The following is a 21957-nucleotide window of genomic DNA, read 5'->3' as shown; positions in this document are numbered from 1 at the left end:
CTGTGGCGTCCTGCATTTCCCCCAGATCACACATGAACAGTTACGTAAATAATTGAGGAGAAGAACAGTTGGAAAATAATGGAAAATAAAATGGCGGTCATGAATTATAAATACCAAAACATTACAAAAACAAAACAATGAAAAAAAAAACATGAAGAACCATAGATGCTAAACGTGGTGATGAATGTGACCTCAAACCACTGCTCATAAACAGTGGTATAATAATACAAAGGGGAAGGCTATGACAAAGGTAGGATTGAATACGTGAAAGGTTCGAATACGACCGTAAACAAACAGAAGCTAGCTTAAAAACGTGCGCTCGTGGGCGGGATCCACGGGGTTTGTTTACCGCAGCGTGCCCTCGTTCCTCAGGTGTGTCTTATTCTGCTTCCCTCGCTCACCTTCTCAACCCGAAGCTAAGCTAACGCGTGACCTTTGACCTCCCCAAGGGTACCGACGGCGAGGCAGGTCCCAGAGGTCAGCAGGGCATGTTCGGCCAGAAGGGAGATGAGGGCTCTCGTGGATTCCCAGGTCTACCCGGACCCATCGGACTGCAGGTAGGCACCCCCCAAAGTCTTCTCTGGCCCCTCCCGGCCCCTAGCTTACTGACCGACGGCACACACACACACACACACACACTATAGCGCAACACATAAACAACCCCTCTTGATGTCAGTGCCGTCACACAATGCGCTCTTTACACACAATGGTCCCTTAAGATCCTATAAGCCTCCATTGTTTTGTTTCCCCCACACACACATCATTTACATAACCAGAGCCAAACACACCCTAATTTATTGATGCCGCCTTGACTTCTAATAACATTTTGCATAGCTCCTGGGCAAGCAGTGTTTCTCTTCCCATCATCTCTCTTTCTCTCTCTCTCTCTGTCCCTCTCTCTCTCTGCCTCTCACGCTGTCCCCATCTCGCCCTCTCTATCACACTCTCTTGCTTTCTTTCACTCTCTCTCTTTCTCTCTCGCCCTCTCTTCTTTCTCTATTATTTCCCTCTCCCTCGATTTCTCTCCTTCTGCATCGCACACTGTCTTCCTCTCTCATCCCCTCTCTCTCTCTCTCTCTCTCTCTCTCTCTCTCTCCCTCTCTCTCTCTTTCTTTCTCCTCATCTATCTCACTCTCTCTTGCTCTCTTTTGCTCTCTCTCTCATTTTCTCTCTCTCTCTCTCTCTCTCTCTCTCTCTCTCTCTCTCTCTCTCTCTCTCTCTCTCTCCTTATTTATCACCTCCTCCCAGAGCGCAGACAGGGTTGAAATAAAATCCGTGCTCATCGCTTGCATTTTGAGTGAAGCATTTGGCATGTTGCCGCGGCGTTAACGTTAAGGCAGCCCCCATTGGTTTCCATTCATACTTTATCATTATCAAATGGTAAATGGTGCCCCTGCCTGTGGCAATCTCAGGCCTGACTAAAACACCAGCTGCTCTGACAAGCGTTAGGCCCTTGTGTTGACACACCAAAAGCAACGTAGCATTCATTTACCGTCTGCATTAATAGCTGCTTAATAGCCATTAGTGCTATTAGCATACATGTCCTGTGTTTGCAATTACAGAAGAAATGCTATCAAGCCATTTTGGCCATCATTAGGTTAATGTGAATCGAATGGTTAGTTTTTATAGATTTGATCCTCTGTTTGTTTTTTGGGCCGGATCCAAGAATCAGCTTGGATCGGGATATTAAAAATATTAGGAAGCACTTAACGTTAGTTAAGTGCTTCCTGGTGAAGGCTTTAATATTCTACTTTTCTGTGGGATGTCACGTTCGATTTTTTCTCTCTCTAAAAGTAAAGTGTTGCAGAGAGGAGAGCCAAAGGGCATAGTTTCATATCATTGAGCATGATTGAAGAAATCATCTTTAGGTGCAGTGATTAAAGAAACAGAACCCTTTAAATCGTCTTCAAGTTAATTATCCCAGGGACTGGCGGAGGCTGAAATCAGGGCTGCGACGCTGGTCAATGGGACCAGATAACATTGTTATTAAGTGCAATTGGCTTTTAATTGAGCATAATGCACTCCGTCTCCAAACTTTCAATTCTGTTTGGCTAAGCTGCCCTTCAAAAAGATGGCAAGAGCCGTTGCAAACTCAGCGTTTTCGATTCAAATATCCTTCGCCACGTTAATGATTTTTTTTCTTTAGACTCTGAAGGAATGAAAGGCTTTTGATTTGAAAGCCTTGTAACGGGAGGGGCTGTGTTTGCGGGGGAAATATCAGAAGGTCCTCCTCTCAGAGCGTCTGAATCCCTCAGACTGAGGGAGTAAATATCAGCTCTGATTACACCTGAGTGTAATGGCTCAAGTTGAGTGTGGAAAGCAGAGGGTAATGCCCCGCCATAAGTAAACCTTTATCGATCTACTATAATCTAATGCCCTGCACGAGTGCCCATGAGGGGTGTCTGAGAGTGTGTGTGTGTGTTTGTGTGTGGTTAGGCGTCTGTGCGCGTGTGTGTGTGTGTGTCGTTACACATCTGTTTGCGTGTGTGTGTGTGTTTGTGTGTGTGTGTGTGTGTGTGTGTGTGTGTGTGTGTGTGTGTGTGTGTGTGTGTGTGTGCGTGGGAGTCTCTCAGCACCTCCTACAGCCTTCTGCTTCACACCTCATGCTTTATACATTTCCCACCCCCATTGACAACGCTTTCTTCTTCACCGTGACTACGCACCCACAGTCGTCATAGCTACATATAAATGAGCCTCCCCGATCGTGCTGTGCATCGGGGAAAAATGACCAGGAATTACTCATACGTGGTGGCGGTGACCGATCTACCTGTCATCTCCACTCCACGCTTAACTTATCATGCACGTCGCCGCACACCCCCCCCGCCAATTGATTGTGCTTGCTTCGTCTGAGCTAACAGAACAAGTAATGACTGCAATTACGCAGGTGAACAAAGAAACTACAATGGAAGGCTTTTCACATGTTTATCCCTTTGGTTTCGTTTTACTTTACTAACAGTGCGTGGGCTAATGTGCCCCAGCAGCTACGGCCACAACTACATTCACGCCGCGGCCAAGCTGATTTCGGTCAGGCTCCAAAAAACGTAGCGTCCTGCCATCCCTCTCTTGTCTGCTTCCACACGTCTTACACAGAGACGATGGATGGAGCTCCCACCCCTGTAATTAACATAGTCAGGTTTCCCCCCACCTCTACACTAATACCACCACCTCCACCACGTTCTTACTGAATTACAGAAGCTGCTCCTTTGGGCTAATTGTGTGTGCGCGGTAAACAGGTGCTGGGGGCTGAGTAAGTGTATCCCCACCCTAACCCCCACCTTGCCCACAGCCCCACCACCACCTACACACCCACACACCGCCCATGATGTGCACTACAGCGCATCGCCTCCAACAGATCACATCATCACCATCCTCATCCTCAGTGAACCCGTTGATTCTTCAGCAGGTGGAGTCGGTGGTGGGGTGTGAGGCGGTAATTGTGTAGACGTGCGTGGGCCTGTTCTATCCTTTCACTTTGTTCAGGCCAAGCACTCACGGTTCTGTCCTCCGCTCCGCAGGGTCTGCCCGGCCTCCCAGGTGACAAAGGAGAGAACGGAGACGTCGGAGCGATGGTGAGTGCTGCTGCCGCTTTTCATTTTTGCGCATTTTATTTTCGCGCCGTAGCGGCGGCGGCGGCGGCGGTACCGGAGAGCACTCCAGAGTACGCAATTATGAAATTGAACACTGAACACTTAGTGCTACACTCCAGCATAAAATCAATGTTCTCCCAACGATCTTGCTAACAAGTTTATTTCGCCGGTCAAAATACAAAATATCGGTCTTTTGTAGTGTTAGCTTTCCCCGATTTACAACATTGACTTGGGGTTGTTTGAATTTCTAACGGATGTCCTGGGTTTGTCCCCCCCATCTTTAGGGTCCCCCAGGGCCCCCTGGCCCCAGAGGTCCCCAGGGGCCGAGCGGAGCCGACGTGAGTCTCGTGTTCATTCACCTCCTCCTCGTGTTACCATGACAACCCTGTTTTTTTTGGATTCAATGCAAATGTTTCAATTTACAGTCCTCAAATAGAGGCATGGATGTGCATAAGCTGTTTTTTACACTGTAATATAATACAAAATACCAGAAAAACGGTTAATAAGTGTTAATAGTATTATTGCTTGCCCCGTTGCTTGTGGGGGAATAAGACAACGGCCCAAAATGAACAGATTAGGGTCTTTGTAGTTGCGTATGAATATTGAATATTGAATATTGCTACACTTTAAAAAGCCTTTGAGTTTGGCGTTCTGAATTCTGAGCTGATTGTGAGTTCTGACAAGCAGCTTGAGACGCCAACTCTCACCTGTGACACAGGCTTTGATTCTTTGTCTCTCCTCCTCCGTTCTTTGAGCTTGTTACTGTATTAACAGAGGTGTGTGTGTGTGTGTTTGTGTCTGTGTTTTCTCCACAGGGTGCACAAGGACCACCTGGTGGTATCGGTTCCATGGGAGGCAACGGAGAGAAGGTAACAGCCAACTAGTGGTTCCAGGTGGCTTCGAGCCGGCCAGATTTCCTACGGCTTATTAATTAACTTGTGAACATATTCATGCCAAAGCTAACTCTTTACCAACGCGTGAACTTGAGAACGTGAGAGAATGTTTCAGTGATTGACTGCAGATGCTGCATGTATGTATGCTGCGGCTGACGGATTACCACTGAATGGGGGTAGACAGTCCTTCAGAGGCCGGGATGATAACCTGTCACTCTGTCACATGTGTTTTTCTACAGGGAGAGCACGGGGAGTCAGGCAACCCGGGACCTGCCGGAGAGCCCGGCATGGGGGTGAGTGCAGCGTGATGGACCGTCCGCGTTAAAAATATACCCTAAGAAGATGCTTATAATGTGACTTATTGTATATGAGTTATATGATGATGATTGGTCTTTTATCATGGGCTCTTTCATCAGCAATGATGCCAAAGACGCTTATTTAAAAGCATAAACTATGATCAAACATGGGAAAGAGGAAAAAAGAAACATATTCCCGAAATGAAAAGTTGTATTCGCACTTAAAACCGGAAACGGAAACAGGGAGAATGGGAAACGAAAGCGTAAATGTAAGCCTATGCGTCGTAGCCATGTACACACACAGGCTCACACCCACTTTACGCTTGCTAATCCTTTAATCCACATAGAGTTTGTTTTATATTTATAAGTAATTTTCTATCCCTACCTTAAGGTCGCATTAGCTCAAGCAATGCACAAAACACTTAAAATGTAGCACACTGCGGTTTCTATCACTTAACCAGCTGAGCCACACTTTAATGCATAAGTGCACTAAAAGCGCTGGCGTGTAATTTCCCCTCGTCCCACGAGAGATATTGTGGCAGTTTGTTTTTTAACTAATTCATATCTTCGAGGGCAGCTAATTAGGCCATGTTAATTATTTGTCAGCTGAGCAATGGGGAGTGCTTCACCGCCGGCTGCTCCAGCGCCATGTCATGTTGACGGGCTGCCATTGCCGTCACTACATGATTAGCCAGGCCACATTTGGACGGCACCAATCTAACTGCGTCAACAACGAACCAACCTGGAGTACGTCTCTATTTAGGGGAAAGCATTTCATTCTGGGTCCAAACAGACAAACAACACACCTGCTGGATGCGCGGATGCAGCAGGGAGAAGGCGTTCATTGTTTTTGTCGGATTATAAAGAATAATTGATCACCAGATGGCCTTATTTGTTTGCGTGTATTATTTATCTCACTCCCCGGTACATCCTGGAGCGTGATGCGTTGAGTGGATTCAAAATCTCTCCTCTTAATTAAAGACTGAGAAGGAAGAGAGGGGGACTCCAGAGCAAGTATTAATGTGTTGCCTCCTCGAGCTGTCAAGGAATAAGAAAAACCGTACCGCTGATCCACAGTGGAGCCATCGATCCGGTCTGTTCTGAGCAGACCCTTCGGGTAGGGCCCCAGTATACCGGCTACCAGGGTTTGGGGGGGGGGGGGGGGGTGGGTATTGACGGAGCTGTCCACTGGCTGTGTATCAGTCCACGGTGACGGATAGGCCCGTTGTCAGGTCGGGTTGCTATCTTTCGAGGAGTTGGTGCACACCGCTGGCATCGAGCGGGAAAAACAGCACCCTCGCTAACGGGTCGTCTAACGATCCCTTGTAAACTACCGGGCTTGTAATTACGCCCCAACCGCCGCCGGCGCGCAAGTTTCAAACTGTCTGATGATGTTTAATCCCGACGTCGGGATGAGCTAGGGGGTTTGATGGTTAGATCTTGATGCGGGGTGTGAAGAGTGTGGGTGTTTTGTTGATGTTTCACCGCGGAGAGACTCGTAGAAGAAGGATCTGTCAAGTACCTGTTTTGTATTCACCCCTTTTACCTTTGGGCCATCAAAACAGACTTTATTCTTACTGGTGTCCCTCATAAGGCTGCCCAAGCTCGAGTTAAAAATCCAAAATGCGTAGCGTTGACAACCCAGTTCGGCAAACCTCTTGATACCACTCGGGTTTATGATGACAGAGCCACCTTCCTAAAGTCTCCCTCCTGCCTCTCTTGTCCCCCAGGGCCCCAGAGGAGAAACCGGCGAGAAAGGTGAATCCGGACCTCCTGGAGCCGCGGGCCCCGCTGGCGGTCGTGGCCCCTCCGGTGACGACGGCCCCAAGGGAAACCCTGTACGTCAAGCCCCTGACACGACACACACCATAGCCGGATTACACGGCAGGCTTATTGCCATGGAGACCCTGGAGACCCCGCGCGGAGCCGCTAATAGAACTGTCACTGACGCTATGACTCTTTGTCCGTGTGCAGGGGCCCGTCGGATTCCCCGGAGACCCAGGACCCCCCGGGGAGGCTGGTGTCGCTGTAAGTGCTTAATGGGGACTTTAATCAATCCGGGGTGAATGCATTGGGGTTTTTGGACACCTCATTTAGGGGATAGCCTTTGTTTCATCCCTCCTGGGATTAGGCTATGCCTACAGATGAACAAGGAAAGGTCAAATGCATTTATTCTTTTTCTGTTTGTTTATTTATGTGGATGTTACGTTTGATCTTTTCTATGAGATTACACTGAGGTGTTATTATGTGTAGTTAGTGTGTATTGGAAATATTTTCACGATCCCAAACAAATAGACCAACTATAACTAATTGTGCGTCAAAGTCATGCAGTCACGTTGTTCTTCTGTTCTGCTCAGGGATTGGACGGTTTAGGAGGAGACAAGGGAGATGACGGAGACGCCGGTCAACCTGTGAGTCTGCTGGTCTTAAAATTCACGCAAATCACGTGGAAAAGATCTAACACACAATGTGTTACATATTTGACACCGCATCTTTGTTATATCTGGTTTATGCATAACTACTGTAAACGTGTGCCGTTTGCTCCAATTTAGGGACCCCCTGGTCCATCCGGCGAGGCTGGAGTACCAGGCCCACCTGGCAAACGGGTAAGTGCATGATGTATGAGATCGCCTCGTTGGATGTCTCACTTATGTTCCATTTCTCCGCAATCTGAAACAAAAACCAGTGTGGAGAAGGAAAATGGTTTCATCGTAATAAGAGACGCAAAACAAGCACAATTTATTTTAACAACATTTTATAAGCTTGTATTTGAAAAAAAACAAGTGTGTTCTTCCAGAGTAATGGCCTACTTTTATTCTTTTACTTAAGAAGAGGTGGTCCTAATGTGGAAATAGCAGAGAGTGTGTCTTAAGTTTTGGAATGTAGTTGTTACTTGCACTGTCATTGTTCAACATAACAGACGAATCAGACTGCAGCGCAGATAAATCCCCTACACACACACACACACACACACACACACACACACACACACACACACACCATTATTGAGCTCTTTTCTTTCCAACATTTGTTTACAATCGTCCATTCACCGTCATGATGTTTGATTGGTTTTCGAAGCAGCGCACCAAAACACAAAGAAAAAGACAAGTACAAACTAAAGTTTGGCATGTGTTGCTCAGCAAGAGGGACAACTCCTTCTTATTCCAAGTCCATTTTGGTGTTGCATGGAGGACGGAAACACATTGGTATTCAGTGGAATACATGCTCAATCATGCCTCTCAACTTTACTGTATGGATTCAGCCAAGAGAGGCACAGCGGTTTATTCATCCTAGATTGCTTCTCTATTGCTCTAGCCTGCCAGCCGGGAAGAATATCAATATTGTGGGGTTAGCATATTTTGGACGGATCTCTACTATTCCCTGTGCGGTCATCCATCAGACGTTATGAATGAATTAAACACGCATTTGGTGTGGAATTAGCGGAGCATTAACACAGCTCCTAAAACGGTGTTGTCCGAACGTCTAAACGGTGTGTGTACTCTGCGTACACTGTTCGGACAGCGCCCTTACTGGGTCTCAAGGATGATTAACAGCAGCAGTAAAAAAAATAAAAGTGAAATAAGTCTCAATACATTGAATGCCAGAAGCATACGGTAGGAGATAGGAGGCAGAGTACTGGGGACGACAGAGCTCAGTGCCGACTGCCAGGGGCTTCCTGTAACATCGGGAAAGTAACATTTCCATTCTATTTGCTGGATTAGCGTTTTTCCTGGGCAATTCTGTGTCAGGAATTTCAAACAGCAGGGTTCATACTGTAGGTTGATCAAGCAATTAGAAGTTCAGTGTGATTTGCACTTTTAAGCTCAGCATTTGTATTCCGGGGGCTGGGTGTTTCTACGTGACAAAGGCTGCAGAGCAAATTAGACCCCCATTTCATTCCATATTAATGGCCTTTGTTGATATATTTTTTATCCTCTCCATGCTAATTGCCAGGTTATGCTCCCCCCGATATCTCTTCTAAATTGGCTCAGAGTGGGTGGTCATTGATGCATAGGGATTGTTCGCTATCACACACACATTCAGGCATGCACAAACACACAGACACATAGCCCCAAGCACATTACGCATACACAAACACACACACACACTAACAAATGCACATGCAGAAAGCATGAGCACACGCACACACATACACACACAAAGAGCACTCGGCACATACACAACCACATGGACACAATAATCTGCTAAAGCATAACCGCAAAGTTTAACTGACCAGGTCTCTCTCTCTCTCTCTCTCTCTCTCTCTCTCTCTCTCTCTCTCTCTCTCTCTCTCTCTCTCTCTCTCTCTCTCTCTCTCTCCCCATCTTCAGCCATGAAAAGTTACACACGCACATCAACTCTCACTTGAGAACACATACAAAAGCACACACTCATCATAATGCCATAAACGTAACCCACACAAAAGAGATGGGAGACAGCATTCAGCCGACTGTATACCTACCACATTCCTACTGCATTCAGTCCAGTCAGTCATTGTCATTGCTCGCACCACAAGGCAAAGCTCTGTTGTGTTGATTAGAGGGCAGTTAGCTAAAAATGCTGACAGCCTTTCTATCCAAAGTGACTCACACTCATTAATCTGGCTCAACAACTACTCTCCTCGATCCTGCTGTTTAAGGCGACATTTATTACCCTCGTATCAGTGTGATTAATATGAGCAAAAGGTTTACCATTCCCCTATTCGTCCAGTCTGTCATGAGAGCTAGTGGTTTGGCTTGTTTTATTATGAGCCACTTATCAATAAATATATAAATGCCAGTTTGAAAAGTATAATATAATGATGAGTGACAATGTTTTAAAAAAATAAACAAATTTAATTGAAATGAATTGACTTGAAATTAATTGACTTGAATTGAATTGAATATCATTTAATTTAATTTAGTTGTATTCAATTGAAACCCATTGAATTAAACCCAATAGAATCCAAAGGCGTTTTACATGATGAACAATTCCAGACGCATGAGAAGGTAAAACACTGAATGACACAGATGATGAAGGACAACATATTAATGAGTTCTTAATGTCATTTTTCTCCAGGGTCCCTTGGGGCCAGCAGGACAGTCGGGTAGACAAGGAGAAAAGGGATCTAAGGTAAGCCTTCAGTCCGACCGTACAGCCTCCTGCTTCTTTACTGAGGATCCAGAGGGTATTTCATGTGTAGCTGTATGTAATTTCTGTACCATTACTGCAATCTAAGTTGAAACTACATACCATATAATTGCGGAGAGCAATTACATTTTCTCAGTGGCATTGACACACAGGCTAGGGCGTTTTAACGACTAATCTGTCGCGCGGGAGAATTGAAAGAGTGCAATAAGTGCAAATGGATCGCTTCATTTGAAACAGCCTCAACGTGCCTTTGTCTGCATGGTGAACAAGATTGAAATCGAGGCTGAGATGAAATCACCCGTTTGGATCACACCAGGCTGGAATAAAAACATTTGCCCTTCTCCCCCCTCAGTCCCCTTCGCTGGGTCGGGGATGTTGTTCTTGCGATCAGAATCTGCAGATCAAAGACCAGCGACAAACAATGAATTCTCCGGCGCTGCCTTGTCGGTTTCCAAAATCACACATTTCTTGTCGTATTTCCGTGCGTTTGACAGACCCGAAAAAGCGGCAAACACACTCATAAGAACGCACTCGCATGCACACACACATGTGAGTACAGTACAGTAATTTATACGTATGTGCGTACCATACACATGCACACAAATGCGGAAAACATTGAGAGGGGAAGGATACGGTTTATTTGGGAGAATGCCAGGACGGCAAGCGGATCCCAGAGTGTCAAATCCAGGACTAATTGGCTGTCAGAGAAATGTAATCCCCTCATCAATATGTCCTCACTATTATGACGTCTGGAGGAAAGCTCAATATCTAAAAGCCCCCCTGTTTCTGTTCAAGGACAAAAGCCGGGATCTCTGTGAAGATTGATCGGTATGAAGCTCTTAAGTAGTGAAAACTCCAAAGAGCATTCAGAGTTAAAAAAAAATGAAGAGCAGGACAGAACAGAATATCAACTGAGGTATTGATGTAAAACACCTCGGCAGCCTCCACTAAGTGCTGTAAAAGAACGTTTTATAAATGTCGGCAAACAGGTCGATTCACCACTTTTGTACCGTTAAAACGTGTCTGTAAAGGTTTCAATACAACGCTGTGTAGACTGGCCACAGTAGAGACACACTTCCCCCTTCTGAATGCTTCGTCTACCTGCTCAAATCAATTTGTCTTCGGTAGCATACCTACATACCGAAACAGGAGACACGGCTTAACTCTGCCCCTTTGGACTTTGGGTTTCAGGCTGCTGGATTGGAGATCCAACTGCAGCGAAAAATCTTTTTGCATGGAGCGGTGTCAGGCAGACTCAAACTGATGAATATTTAATAGTATTTTTGATGCTGTATCTTCTCACAGGGAGAGTATGGAGCAGAGGGACCTGTGGGTAAGACAGGACCAGTTGGACCACAGGGACCCTCTGGGAAAGCAGGTCCTGAAGGACTGCGTGGTATCCCCGGGCCCGTGGTGAGCAGAACGCTCTATGCGCTTTTTAATTTAACTTTTACTTTCACTTTCACTTTCTGCTTTCACTTTCACATATCTCGACAGCGAAATGTTCCTTGAAAAGTGGTGTGATGTTCTTCTTTAAAATCATCTATCACGTCGTCCTCTTTTCTCTTCTTCAGGGAGAACAAGGACTTCCGGGCTCTTCCGGTCAAGACGGCCCTCCCGGACCCCTGGTAAGAAACCCCCTCCACCCTTTCTTGTTCCCTACCCCCTCCAACCCCTTTATCCTTTTCCACCCACTTCTACCCCCCCTCACCCCCCCATACCCCTTCTCTCACGTGACCTCCATCGAGCCTCCTTTGTTTATAGTCCCGTCTTGCCGTCCCCCATAATGATTATCCCCCGTCTTAAAACTAAGGTCCCTCGAGTTGTTTTTTTTGGTGCGTCATGAACTCACGATATATCACTTCATCAACTTTCACCGAGCACTTATTTGACAGCGGTTTGTGCTATGAGAGCTCCGGAGGGGGGGGTTGAGGTGAGGCTGTCTCTACCTGACATCCCTCTCAATCTCTTCCACGTCTTTTAATTCGCTTTGCTGATGGTGTTTGACGGACTCTTTTCTTCCCTCCGCAGGGACCCTCCGGTCTCCCGGGCATGAAAGGCGACTCGGGCCACAAAGGAGAGAAGGCAAGGCGTTGTTATTGTGATGCTAATCTCAAATTGCTCCATTGTGTGCTTCCCATATCTCTTCCGTGCGCCCTTATCTGAGGTCTCCCGAAAGTAAGCAAACATCTCAGACGGTTTTACCTCTGTCTCTTCCCCGAACCTTCTATTGCTATATTTCCTCCATGGCGAGAGGAAGAAATAGGTGTATTTATTTGCGAGTTAAACTCCAAACCTTGAGTGTGTGTAGAGTTGTAGAGTTACCACACACTGATTGAATTAGGGAGGTATAAGCCACATCGAATCCTCTCCGGGCTGCGGTCACTGGCACGGGGCCGGTGGAAAAGCGACAGATGGCCCTCACTCTGAAGCAGATGCAGAATGCAGGGGTTCCACGGTTAGAAGTGACAACCATCATAAACACAATCATTACATATTGTGAGAAGTTCCGGCCCTCCCCCAGCATGACTTCGTCTGTACAGTTGAAGACAAAAGAGCCCAATTTACTTAATTGTTGTGATGGGTTAATAAAGGGTAGAAAGCTTTTTTTTCATCAGGAGGGATAATTATTCTGGCACTGCCAAATGAATAATTAGTAAGCTTTGTTGCTTCTATTCTGATCTTTTTTCTGGTCCCTTTGTGTTCTGTGTGTGTGTGTGTGTGTGTGTGTGTGTGTGTGTGTGTGTGTGTGTGTGTGTGTGTGTGTGCCCTTACCTGCTTCCTGGTGGATTTAGGGTCACCCTGGTCTGATCGGTCTGATCGGACCCCCCGGTGAGTCAGGAGAGAAGGGAGACCGCGGCTTGCCAGGACCCCAGGGTACCGGTGGAGGAAAGGGTGACGCCGTAAGTACAACCCCCCCCCCCATGCTTTCTTTGAACTCCAACCTCTACATCTGAAATCCCCTGGCCCCTAAACCAATCAGAGAGAGCCATGGCCAGAGGCAGGGTTAGCTCTGATTCCTGAAGTTGGACAGGAGTGTTTACCTTCCCCCCCAGCGTCAAACTGCCCCCACAGGTGAATTGAAGTCCCCGCTGTTTCTGTGTGTCTCATTAGGGTCTCGGCGGCTCTTCCGGACCTCTCGGACCTCCCGGCCCTCCCGGTATTCCCGTAAGTTCTCCCTAGTTCCTCCGGAAAGCCCACCCGGCCAGGGACCGTTGATGCTGCATCTGTGATGTACTGCCGTTGACAACGTGTCGTGTCTTTCCCCCCCCCTGCAGGGCCCCCATGGCTCAAAAGGATCCAAGGGGTCGTCTGTGAGTTAACCGACCTCATAACGTTACATTTCACACTCTTCCAGCTCTTTTATACAAGCACTTCCCCAACAAGTGCAATTTTCATCACCCAATCCCACGGTGCATTAATGTCTCTTCAGCCATATCCTCAGTTACACTTGACATTAGCGGAGTTTCCTTTTGCCCCTGGACACAATGTTGTGTGATGGTTAGTGGTTGTGTGTAACATATGTCCTCCTCTTTGCTCTCCTTCCAGGGAACCAGCGGTCAGAAGGGAGACACTGGATTGATTGGACCCCCAGGACCACCTGTAAGCATGCTCTGTTGTTAATGCTGCTCTGTGTGATGCCAAGCTCGTACTGTTACGACTGCAGAGATTTATTCCATAACTTTTATGAGAAAAGGCATATGTGTGATGGGTATTTAGTACATAAATACCCATCACACCCTATGAATCTTAAGTGCTTAAGATTCATAGGGTCTGGCCTCTTTTTGAACGCAAAGGACATGAGGCACAATTGGAATTCAAATTTTCAACGCAAATGTGCAATATTTTGGTAACAGTGACATATTTCATATTAATTTATATTTAATGCGCATGCCACGAGTTGATGGCTGAAGTCTCCTCCCGAACTTCAGTTTTCTCTCATTGCAAATACACGCTGACGCGTCGGGATACGGTTCGGGTCTCTTCTCTCGTGATAGTCTGGGACTGTCTCCACTTTTGGCGCAACATATGAAACTATTTTAGACAAGATTGTCTTTGTTATTTATCCTCAGCACCGCTTCGGAACGGGTGTGTGTGTGTGTGTGTGTGTGTGTGTGTGTGTGTGTGTGTGTGTGTGTGTGTGTGTGTGTGTGTGTGGGTGTGTGTATGGGGTTTAGATTCCCAGAGCTCAAACAAGATTGTCTCTCCAGTCATGCACGATGCCATCCTCAGTTCACCCTGGATTGTGCCAGCTAGCACGTCTCGCTACTCCCGGTGACCTTGATCTCAGGGACTCCTCCCCGACGCCGATCAAACGCAGCCAGCAAGAGCCGGTGGCTGCACCACCGCACGACGACTGTCTCTAACCACCCGTCTCCCCCCCTGTCTCCCCCTTGTAGGGTCCCCCCGGCGACATCATCCAGCCCCTGCCCATCCAGCAGGCCTCCAGGAAGAACAGGCGGCAGGCGGACCAACCCCAGGCCGACGAGGCGCTGGCCGACTACGGCATGGACGCCGCGTACTCGGAGGGCATGGAGGACGTGTTTGGCTCCCTCAACAACCTCAAGCAGGACATCGAGCGCATGAAGTTCCCCATGGGCACCCAGGACAACCCGGCCAGGACCTGCAACGACCTGCACCTCAGCCAGCCCGAGTTCCCAGACGGTGGGCGCCTGCGGATGATAGAGAGGGGGTGGGATATCACTGGGGGAGATATTACAAATAATAATAGCAAATAAAATGAATCATATTCATGATGATAATGCAAGAAATAATCAATATCATAATTTATAATAATTGCACAATTATTGTTGTGCAAAAATGCATCCAAACATTGTCGTCACCAACGATTCTTGACTTTATTACGACTTCTATTATTACTAATTGAAAGCGCTTGGTACAGCAATAACAAGAAGAGATTTAAGACTCCATGAAGAGTTAATCATCGATCGTTTGTTGTGTCTAACGAGGGTTTCCGTCAACTTTTGCGTTTGACCGGGAAACGCCGGCGTAACAATCAATAGGAGCCGCTCCTGGCTGGAGGTACTTATACGAACGAGGCTCGTTCCAAACATACAAATCAAAGGGCTTCTATTCTGGATGGCGAAGGCTACAGCCTCCACTCACCACTTTGGCTGATAAGCAATGACATCATTCTTTATAAGTCTACGGCTTTCCAAGTGCGAAAGAACGGCGTCGTATCCCATCTTCAGCTGACCCCAAGGGTTTAGGTGTTTTCCAATAGACCCTTTTCACTGGGGCGACATCGTTCATAACACTTATAGGTCTGCTCCTTTATGGATCCAGGGCACTGGTAGTGGACTAGACTAGGCCAGGCAAGTCTACTAGCCGTGCCCTGGCAGGACAGTACAGTTTGTAAACACTCCTTAATCCCTGTGCTTTGGGGAAGCGACAATCAGAACGTTTTTCAAGAACAGGTCGTTCAACCTGTTCCCTCAAAAGCTACCATCACCCTAGAAAACAAACATCTGCTAGTCGAGTGTAAAGTAATCTATTGTGGAGCAAGTTCAGGAGTGAAAGTCGATGGAATCCCCCCCCCCCCTCCCCTGATACAAATTGACACCTTGTGTGTTTGTTTACAGGTGAATACTGGATCGATCCCAACCAGGGATGCATAGGGGACGCCATTAAGGTCTTCTGTAACTTCACAGCCGGCGGCGAGACCTGTATCTTCCCAGACAAGAAATCTGCAGGAGTAAGTCATGAGTCAATGCAGCCAGCCTAAGGGTACTTAGAGGAACCGCGCAGAGGTCAAGTTGTTATTTAGAAAAAAGTTTGTAGTGATTTGTTTTACAAAGCTGTTTGTTACTTATTATCTGCACTGCTATTGTTGCTGCTATTGACTATGCTGTTGTTTGTTAAATTGTGTTGCTTCTTTTTTCAGTCTACTTCTAAGTCAATTCCTCTATTGTGTTAATGCTCTTTGTGAGCGTCTCATTCGCCTTTTCAATCTCAGAATACCATTTTGGAAAATGTAAATGTGGATCTCTGAAGTTTTCAGTGACAGGCTTAGTCTGACCACACCAACAGTGACTTTCTAACACTTTGTTTTTCAACTTGTTTTTCTCCCTTATCAGGTAAGGATTTCCAACTGGCCCAAGGAGGCTCCAGGTTCATGGTTCAGTGAATTCAAGCGTGGCAAGATTGTAAGTCAGACAGAAATCAGTTACAGCCTCTCTACAATTTAAATTAAAAGTCATTATTTCCATTTTATTTACCTCGGTTGAGGTTATACATGCGTTTGTCATATTCTGCGTCTCTTCGTACACTGATTCTCTCTCCTTCTATCTCTTCCCTGTCCCTCTTATCCCTTATATGTTCTGTGATTCCCTTTTTTTATTCTCACCTTTTCCATTCCTTTACCTATGCCTTTATACTGTATTGATTATTCCATTCTCTCTCCTGCTAACCCATCTTTTCTCCTCTGGCCCATTTATCTTCCCCCCTTCTCTTCCCTAAACCCCCACCAAACATTACCTCTCTTTCTTTCCATCTTTCTTTCTTTCTTTCTTTCTTTCTTTCTTTCTTTCCTTCTTTCTCTCTTCCTTTATTTTCCCATCGCACAATCTTCCTTCTTTCTTCCTATCTTTCATTTTCTCCTCCCATCTCTCTGTCCCTTCCCTTTGCTTCCCCTTACCCTCGCCCATGTCCCTCCCCCCCCCCCTCCCTCCCTCCCTCCCTCCCTCCCTCCCCCGGCCACCTCTCCCCGCAGCTGAACTACGTGGACATGTCAGAGAACACCGTCAGCACGGTGCAGATGACCTTCCTGAAGCTGCTGAGCTCCTCGGCGCGCCAGAACTTCACCTACATCTGCCACCAGTCGGTGGCGTGGTACGACGCCAAGGCAGACGACTACAGCAAGGCGCTGCGCTTCCTGGGCTCCAACGACGAGGAGTTGTCCTACGACAACAACCCCTTCATCAAGCCCCTGTCGGACGGATGCTCGGTAGGGCCAACCGCACACGGCTGCTTTTGGGGGCTTTCATCAAGGAGGGGATAATCTGGCAACGCGATAAATGGAACCCGCAACCGTTTCTGCTGAGCGTAATGTCTTGATATTTAAATTTATATTCAGGGCATTTAGGGCAGACGCTTTTATCGAAAGTGACTTGCATAAGTAAATTTGTCAGAAGAAAGAGAAACAACAATAAATCGCTGTCGGTACAGTAAGGACGTTCATAGAAACAAGTGCCAAGCACTTCCAATTTCTAGGCTAACCCATTGTCTGTATACAACATAAAATAGCTCTGATAGCCATGCCTGTATACAGCAAAGATAGCTAGGAAAAACCTATCCCTGTATACAGCAAAGATAGCTAGGAAACCTATCCCTGTATACAGCAAAGATAGCTAGAATAAGACGCTACACAATACCAAGTACTACTTTTAAGTGCCAGGACGTACAACACACAAGTGAAGTCAAGTCAACTCTATTTATATAGCGCATTTAAAAGAACAACAGGGTTGACCCAAAGTGCTTAACAAACACACAAAACAACGACAATAGTACAACAACAATAATAATGTAACATGGGGACATCAGGGGGGTGGGAGAAAGGAAAAAAATGAAGGTAGAATTATACGACAAGTGCGTACATTCTTTTTTGGCATTTTCTGTGTTGAGTCTAACCCGGAGCCCCCTGTGGTGTCTCCGTGTGTCCGCAGCAGAGGCAGGGCTACTCGCGCACCGTGCTGGAGATCAACACCCCGCGCATCGACCAGGTGCCCATCATCGACGTCATGCTCAACGACTTCGGGGACTCGAACCAGCGGTTTGGCTTTGAGGTCGGACCCGTCTGCTTCCTCGGCTAGACACCCACCCCCCCCCCCAAGACCCCCCAACCCATCCCCCGGCCCCCTAAGACCCCTGATCCGACGGCCCCCCCCGTTGCCCTCCCATCTCCCGTCCACACACCCCTCCCACTGACGGACAGGGCCGGGGGGCGGTGGGGGGCATCGTGAGCAAGGCATGCAGTGGGGCTCACCGCCATCTTTGACCCTCTCTCTCCTCGCGATCCACAAAACCTGTGTCGGTGCCGTCGATGTGTGTTTTGTTTTTGTTTTTGTTGTTGTTTTTTTGTTTTGGTTGTTTTTTTTGTTTTTCCCTGACCAAGAAGACCCACTCGAGCCCAGAGGAGAAGAAAAAGACGTGGAGGAAGATGAAGGAGAGGAAGAAAGCCCCAAAGCCCTATTGTCCAAGCATAGACCACCAGATATGGGGGGGGGGGGGGGGGGGGGGAATGGAATAAGGTGGGAGTGAGGGGAGGAGGGGCCTCCAGAATCACGTGACTTTGACTCTGCGTTAAAAACCCGGAGGGCCATGGAGAGAGAAGGACGTTTCATGCCGTGGCGGGACACAGTGTCACACTTTGCTAGCAAACAGAGAGCGTATGTCACCTCCCCTCACTCACCCACTCATCCACTCGTCCACTTTCTCTGAGCCCTGTCTCCCCCTCCCTCCTGCCCACCCCCACCATCGACCCATCTCGTCGCTCTCGCCCCTCTCTCTCTCTCCCCCCTCTCTCTCTCTCGCCCCTCTCTCTCTCTCTCTCTCTCTTTGATTGCTTCAGGTGCTACTCTGAATACAACCACAGAGGGGCTTTTTGTGCTGAATCACGGATCACCCTAGGTGCTACAGAAAAATCCATTTGATAAAACTGTAATTATTATTATTATTATTATTGTTATTATTTTGTACAATACTGTTCCTTTTTGAGTCCACTTCCGAAAGCTTGCATGTGTCCCCGGCTCCTAAAAGTTTGAATTAATGTTTGGTAATCTATATAGAAAATAAATTTGCAATGAATATATTTGTTTGTTTTGAAAATGTCTGGCTAAGCCCTTATCGGTTTTTAAAAAGTATTATAATGCTATTATCTATACATTAATGAGCTAAAAAAATATCCCCAATTTGTAAGTAAAGTTAATTATGTAAATAATAATAAGCTTTTATTTTTGGCCCCTTCAACAAAGAACAACTTCAAATAACATCATGATACATTGCATTTCACCATAACCCGTTCATGTTGTAGTGTTTACATATTAATCGCTATTCCCATTATTAATTTAACCTTTAGAGACGATAAGATAGTAATATAAATATGGATCAACTGTTTTTGTGCAGGATCAACTCAATAAGGGAATATTTTTCCCAAATAGACTTTATTCTTCCAAAAGGTATACCTCAGTTTCTCCCAAAAAAACGGGATGTCTTCCATATACAAAGGCCTTAATTACACAATTAAGTTGATATATGTGGGGGGAAGATTTCTTTTAACAAAGGGAATAAAGCCTATTTGTGTTGTTTTATCTGTCCAGTTTGTCTATGATTGCACAAATCGATCCTGTCAACATCCACTTTTGTAACAATGACAAAGTGTGTCGTGTTTTCATATGCTTTGGATGGTACTTTCAAAAGTATTAAAACTGGATTCTGATCAAAGCTGGGTTGAAGCTCTGTGTTGTTGCCAACCGGTGTGCAGTCAAACGCTATCAGTTGACCGTCTCCCATGATCCTTTGCCTTCCACAGCCACACATTTCCGATTTACTGCACCGGGATTACAAAAAGGCTTCTGATTAGTGAACATTTTCTGTCCTGCAGTGTTTTGCTTCTTTCTCTGACTCCGGGGTGACTTTAATCAACATCTCTCAGCCTCTCCATCTCCTTGGCCTTCCAGTGACACAACCCATCTCCAGAGATGCCTCTTCCTCTCCCCAAAGCTGTGTCATTATGTTTACAACCGATGTAAAAAAACCTTGAATAAATATTTGGTGCCGTGCCAAATAAATGCTCATCGCAATGGTTTGCTTTCACCTGAACATCACAGCATGCCACATGCACAGCCAAGCGGTTTTGGTAACAAAACACCACGGTGGAGGGCTACTGCCGCTATGGACCAGGTGCATGGCTCAAAGGCGATGAGGCAGAACATATGACTCTTGTTGGTGATAATACTGATTGAAACAATGGCGGCTCTCTATAGCTTCTACCGACACTATGAGAAGGCAAATAAATGGTCTTATCTGGGACGTCATATATGCACGAATGTTGGCTTTTTGTGCAAAGAAAAGTTTGAAAGTGACTCGAAAAGAAGCCTTGGATACTGAAGGGGAGAGGATACCTCTGGGTAGCATCAAACAGTTTCTTCTCCCCTCTTTTATCTATCCATCAGTACGTCTGTCTGTCTTTCTGTCTATCCATCTGTGCTATTCCTTGTATTGTACTCTGACGCATAGCAGCGGCTGTAACACTGCGTATTTATCATGTATCAACAAGCTGTTCTTATTGGGCGGTTACTCATCACCACAGACACACATAAGGTCATGATGAGCAAGCAGTCAATCTGCGTGCCTGGCGATCTCTTTGCCTTGATGAAACGCACTGTGAATGATCTTTTTTTTTTTTAAGTACCTTATTTATAGATTTTCAATTTGCAAAACAAAGAATGACAAAGATACAATTTAACACAAACCCACCCCATCCCACTCACTAAGGCTCAAGAAAAGAAAAACAACCAAAAAAACAAAACACAAAACAAAACAAACAAACAAAAACAAACAAACAGTAGAGGTAGGTACACAAAACATAGTTACAAACGTTTCCTGTATGTCACTTTACAATGCTCAAAATGGGAATATCCTGTAACGTTATACCACATATATCATCATGACATACATCAGTAGATCCAGTTGGCAGTACATTGATATGTAAAGAATTACATCATGTGAAGGATACATTTTCAACAAATTCTATAAAGGGGGCCCAGGTTTTAATGTATCTGTCCCGTAAATTACTCCGATTATATCTTAACTTCTCTAATGGGATCACAGAGAGTACCTCTTGGACCCAGTGTCTAAACGAGGGGGTGTTACAGACTTCCAGAGCAAAAGAATTTGTCTCCGGGCAGAAATTGTTCTTCTGATGGGAATACCCCGAAAATAGCAACTGTTGGATCGGGATTCACTGTTCTGTCACAAATGGAGGAGATTGCTTCAAAGACCCTGACCCAGAAGTTATTAAGCGAATTGCAAGACCAAAACATTACTGTGAATGATCTTGTTGTAGCGAGGTCCATTCTACGCCCAACCTAGGTGGCTGCCACACTCCACCTACAGTAGGTGGCTTTTACGGACTCCTCGAGACACAAGGATGCAGGGTTGTGAGATTGGAAACTGGTTTATTGTAAGGTTTGCAGATGATGAGACATGACGAAGGAGATAAACGATGCCAGGATGGAGATCTCCCTTCCCATGTGTGTGTGTGGGTGATGGCTGGTTTAACGTTGCACATTGATTACTCAATGTGCAACGTGCAATGTGCAATGTGCGCACTAGCCTCCCCCAGACCCAGAACCCATTCAGTCTGACTCGGGGCTAGGTGAGGTTGCTTAAACCAGCCCTCCTTCACACACACACTCCCACACTCATCTTTGTGTGGGATCACAGGGAGGTCAACCACTACAGTTTATTAAACTGGGGAGCATAGCATAATGAGGTAAACTGAAGAGAAAAAAAAACGACTAAATGTGTAAAGATATAAAGCAGCAGAGTCTAAAAGGAAATGCAATGTCAAAAAAAAAATCAGTATTCGTGTGGCCGGCCCGTCCATCTGTTTGGACCTTCGCTTCGGTCCTTGAAAGAACTACTGTACAAAATGAATGCCCCGGTTAAGTCTAAGTCTGAGTGAGCACTTAAACCTCATTCAGAACAAATCAACGTTGTGAAATGGCAGGTATGTGTTGAGAATTCAATGGTTTGGTCTCTTTGAAGAGCAAAATCACTTAAACCTACAAAATAGTAACCCACCCACATGGTTACATAAGGAAAGTATACCGTCCACCCAGTACCCAACGTTTGAACTTTGTTCTTCAACACTTGTTTTTCAACTTGCTGTAGCATTGGTTGTTTAATGGTGCATTTATGATAACGGCCTTAATAAAGACTTTCTCGATGGGCCTTTTACATAAGACACTAAACTCTGACAAATTGTCCGCCATCAAAATACTAATGTCATCCAATGACACACCATTT

At 46.1% G+C, this 21957-nt stretch overlaps 1 protein-coding gene across 1 annotated transcript in view; it reads left to right on the top strand.

The window, feature by feature from the left end:
• Nucleotides 1-19702, top strand: part of LOC307085675 (uncharacterized protein) — a 66984-nt gene extending 47282 nt beyond the window's left edge. The window contains exons 30-51 of the mRNA XM_079750540.1: nt 450-557; nt 3516-3569; nt 3872-3925; nt 4403-4456; nt 4720-4773; nt 6507-6614; nt 6751-6804; nt 7134-7187; nt 7329-7382; nt 9835-9888; nt 11212-11319; nt 11481-11534; nt 11938-11991; nt 12702-12809; nt 13021-13074; nt 13185-13220; nt 13456-13509; nt 14307-14571; nt 15510-15622; nt 16005-16073; nt 16640-16873; nt 17592-19702. Coding sequence (XP_079606666.1) covers nt 450-557; nt 3516-3569; nt 3872-3925; nt 4403-4456; nt 4720-4773; nt 6507-6614; nt 6751-6804; nt 7134-7187; nt 7329-7382; nt 9835-9888; nt 11212-11319; nt 11481-11534; nt 11938-11991; nt 12702-12809; nt 13021-13074; nt 13185-13220; nt 13456-13509; nt 14307-14571; nt 15510-15622; nt 16005-16073; nt 16640-16873; nt 17592-17738 — 1944 coding nt within the window. The 3' untranslated portion in view covers nt 17739-19702. The remainder of the gene's footprint in view (nt 1-449; nt 558-3515; nt 3570-3871; nt 3926-4402; nt 4457-4719; nt 4774-6506; nt 6615-6750; nt 6805-7133; nt 7188-7328; nt 7383-9834; nt 9889-11211; nt 11320-11480; nt 11535-11937; nt 11992-12701; nt 12810-13020; nt 13075-13184; nt 13221-13455; nt 13510-14306; nt 14572-15509; nt 15623-16004; nt 16074-16639; nt 16874-17591) is intronic.
• Nucleotides 19703-21957: the final 2255 nt, after the last annotated feature.

This window comes from Pollachius pollachius (genome assembly GCF_949987615.1).
Source record: "Pollachius pollachius genome assembly, chromosome: 14".
Classification (NCBI taxonomy): domain Eukaryota; kingdom Metazoa; phylum Chordata; class Actinopteri; order Gadiformes; family Gadidae; genus Pollachius; species Pollachius pollachius.
The sequence above is the reverse complement of the archived record's forward strand: the minus strand, read 5'-3'. Positions and strand labels throughout refer to the sequence as shown.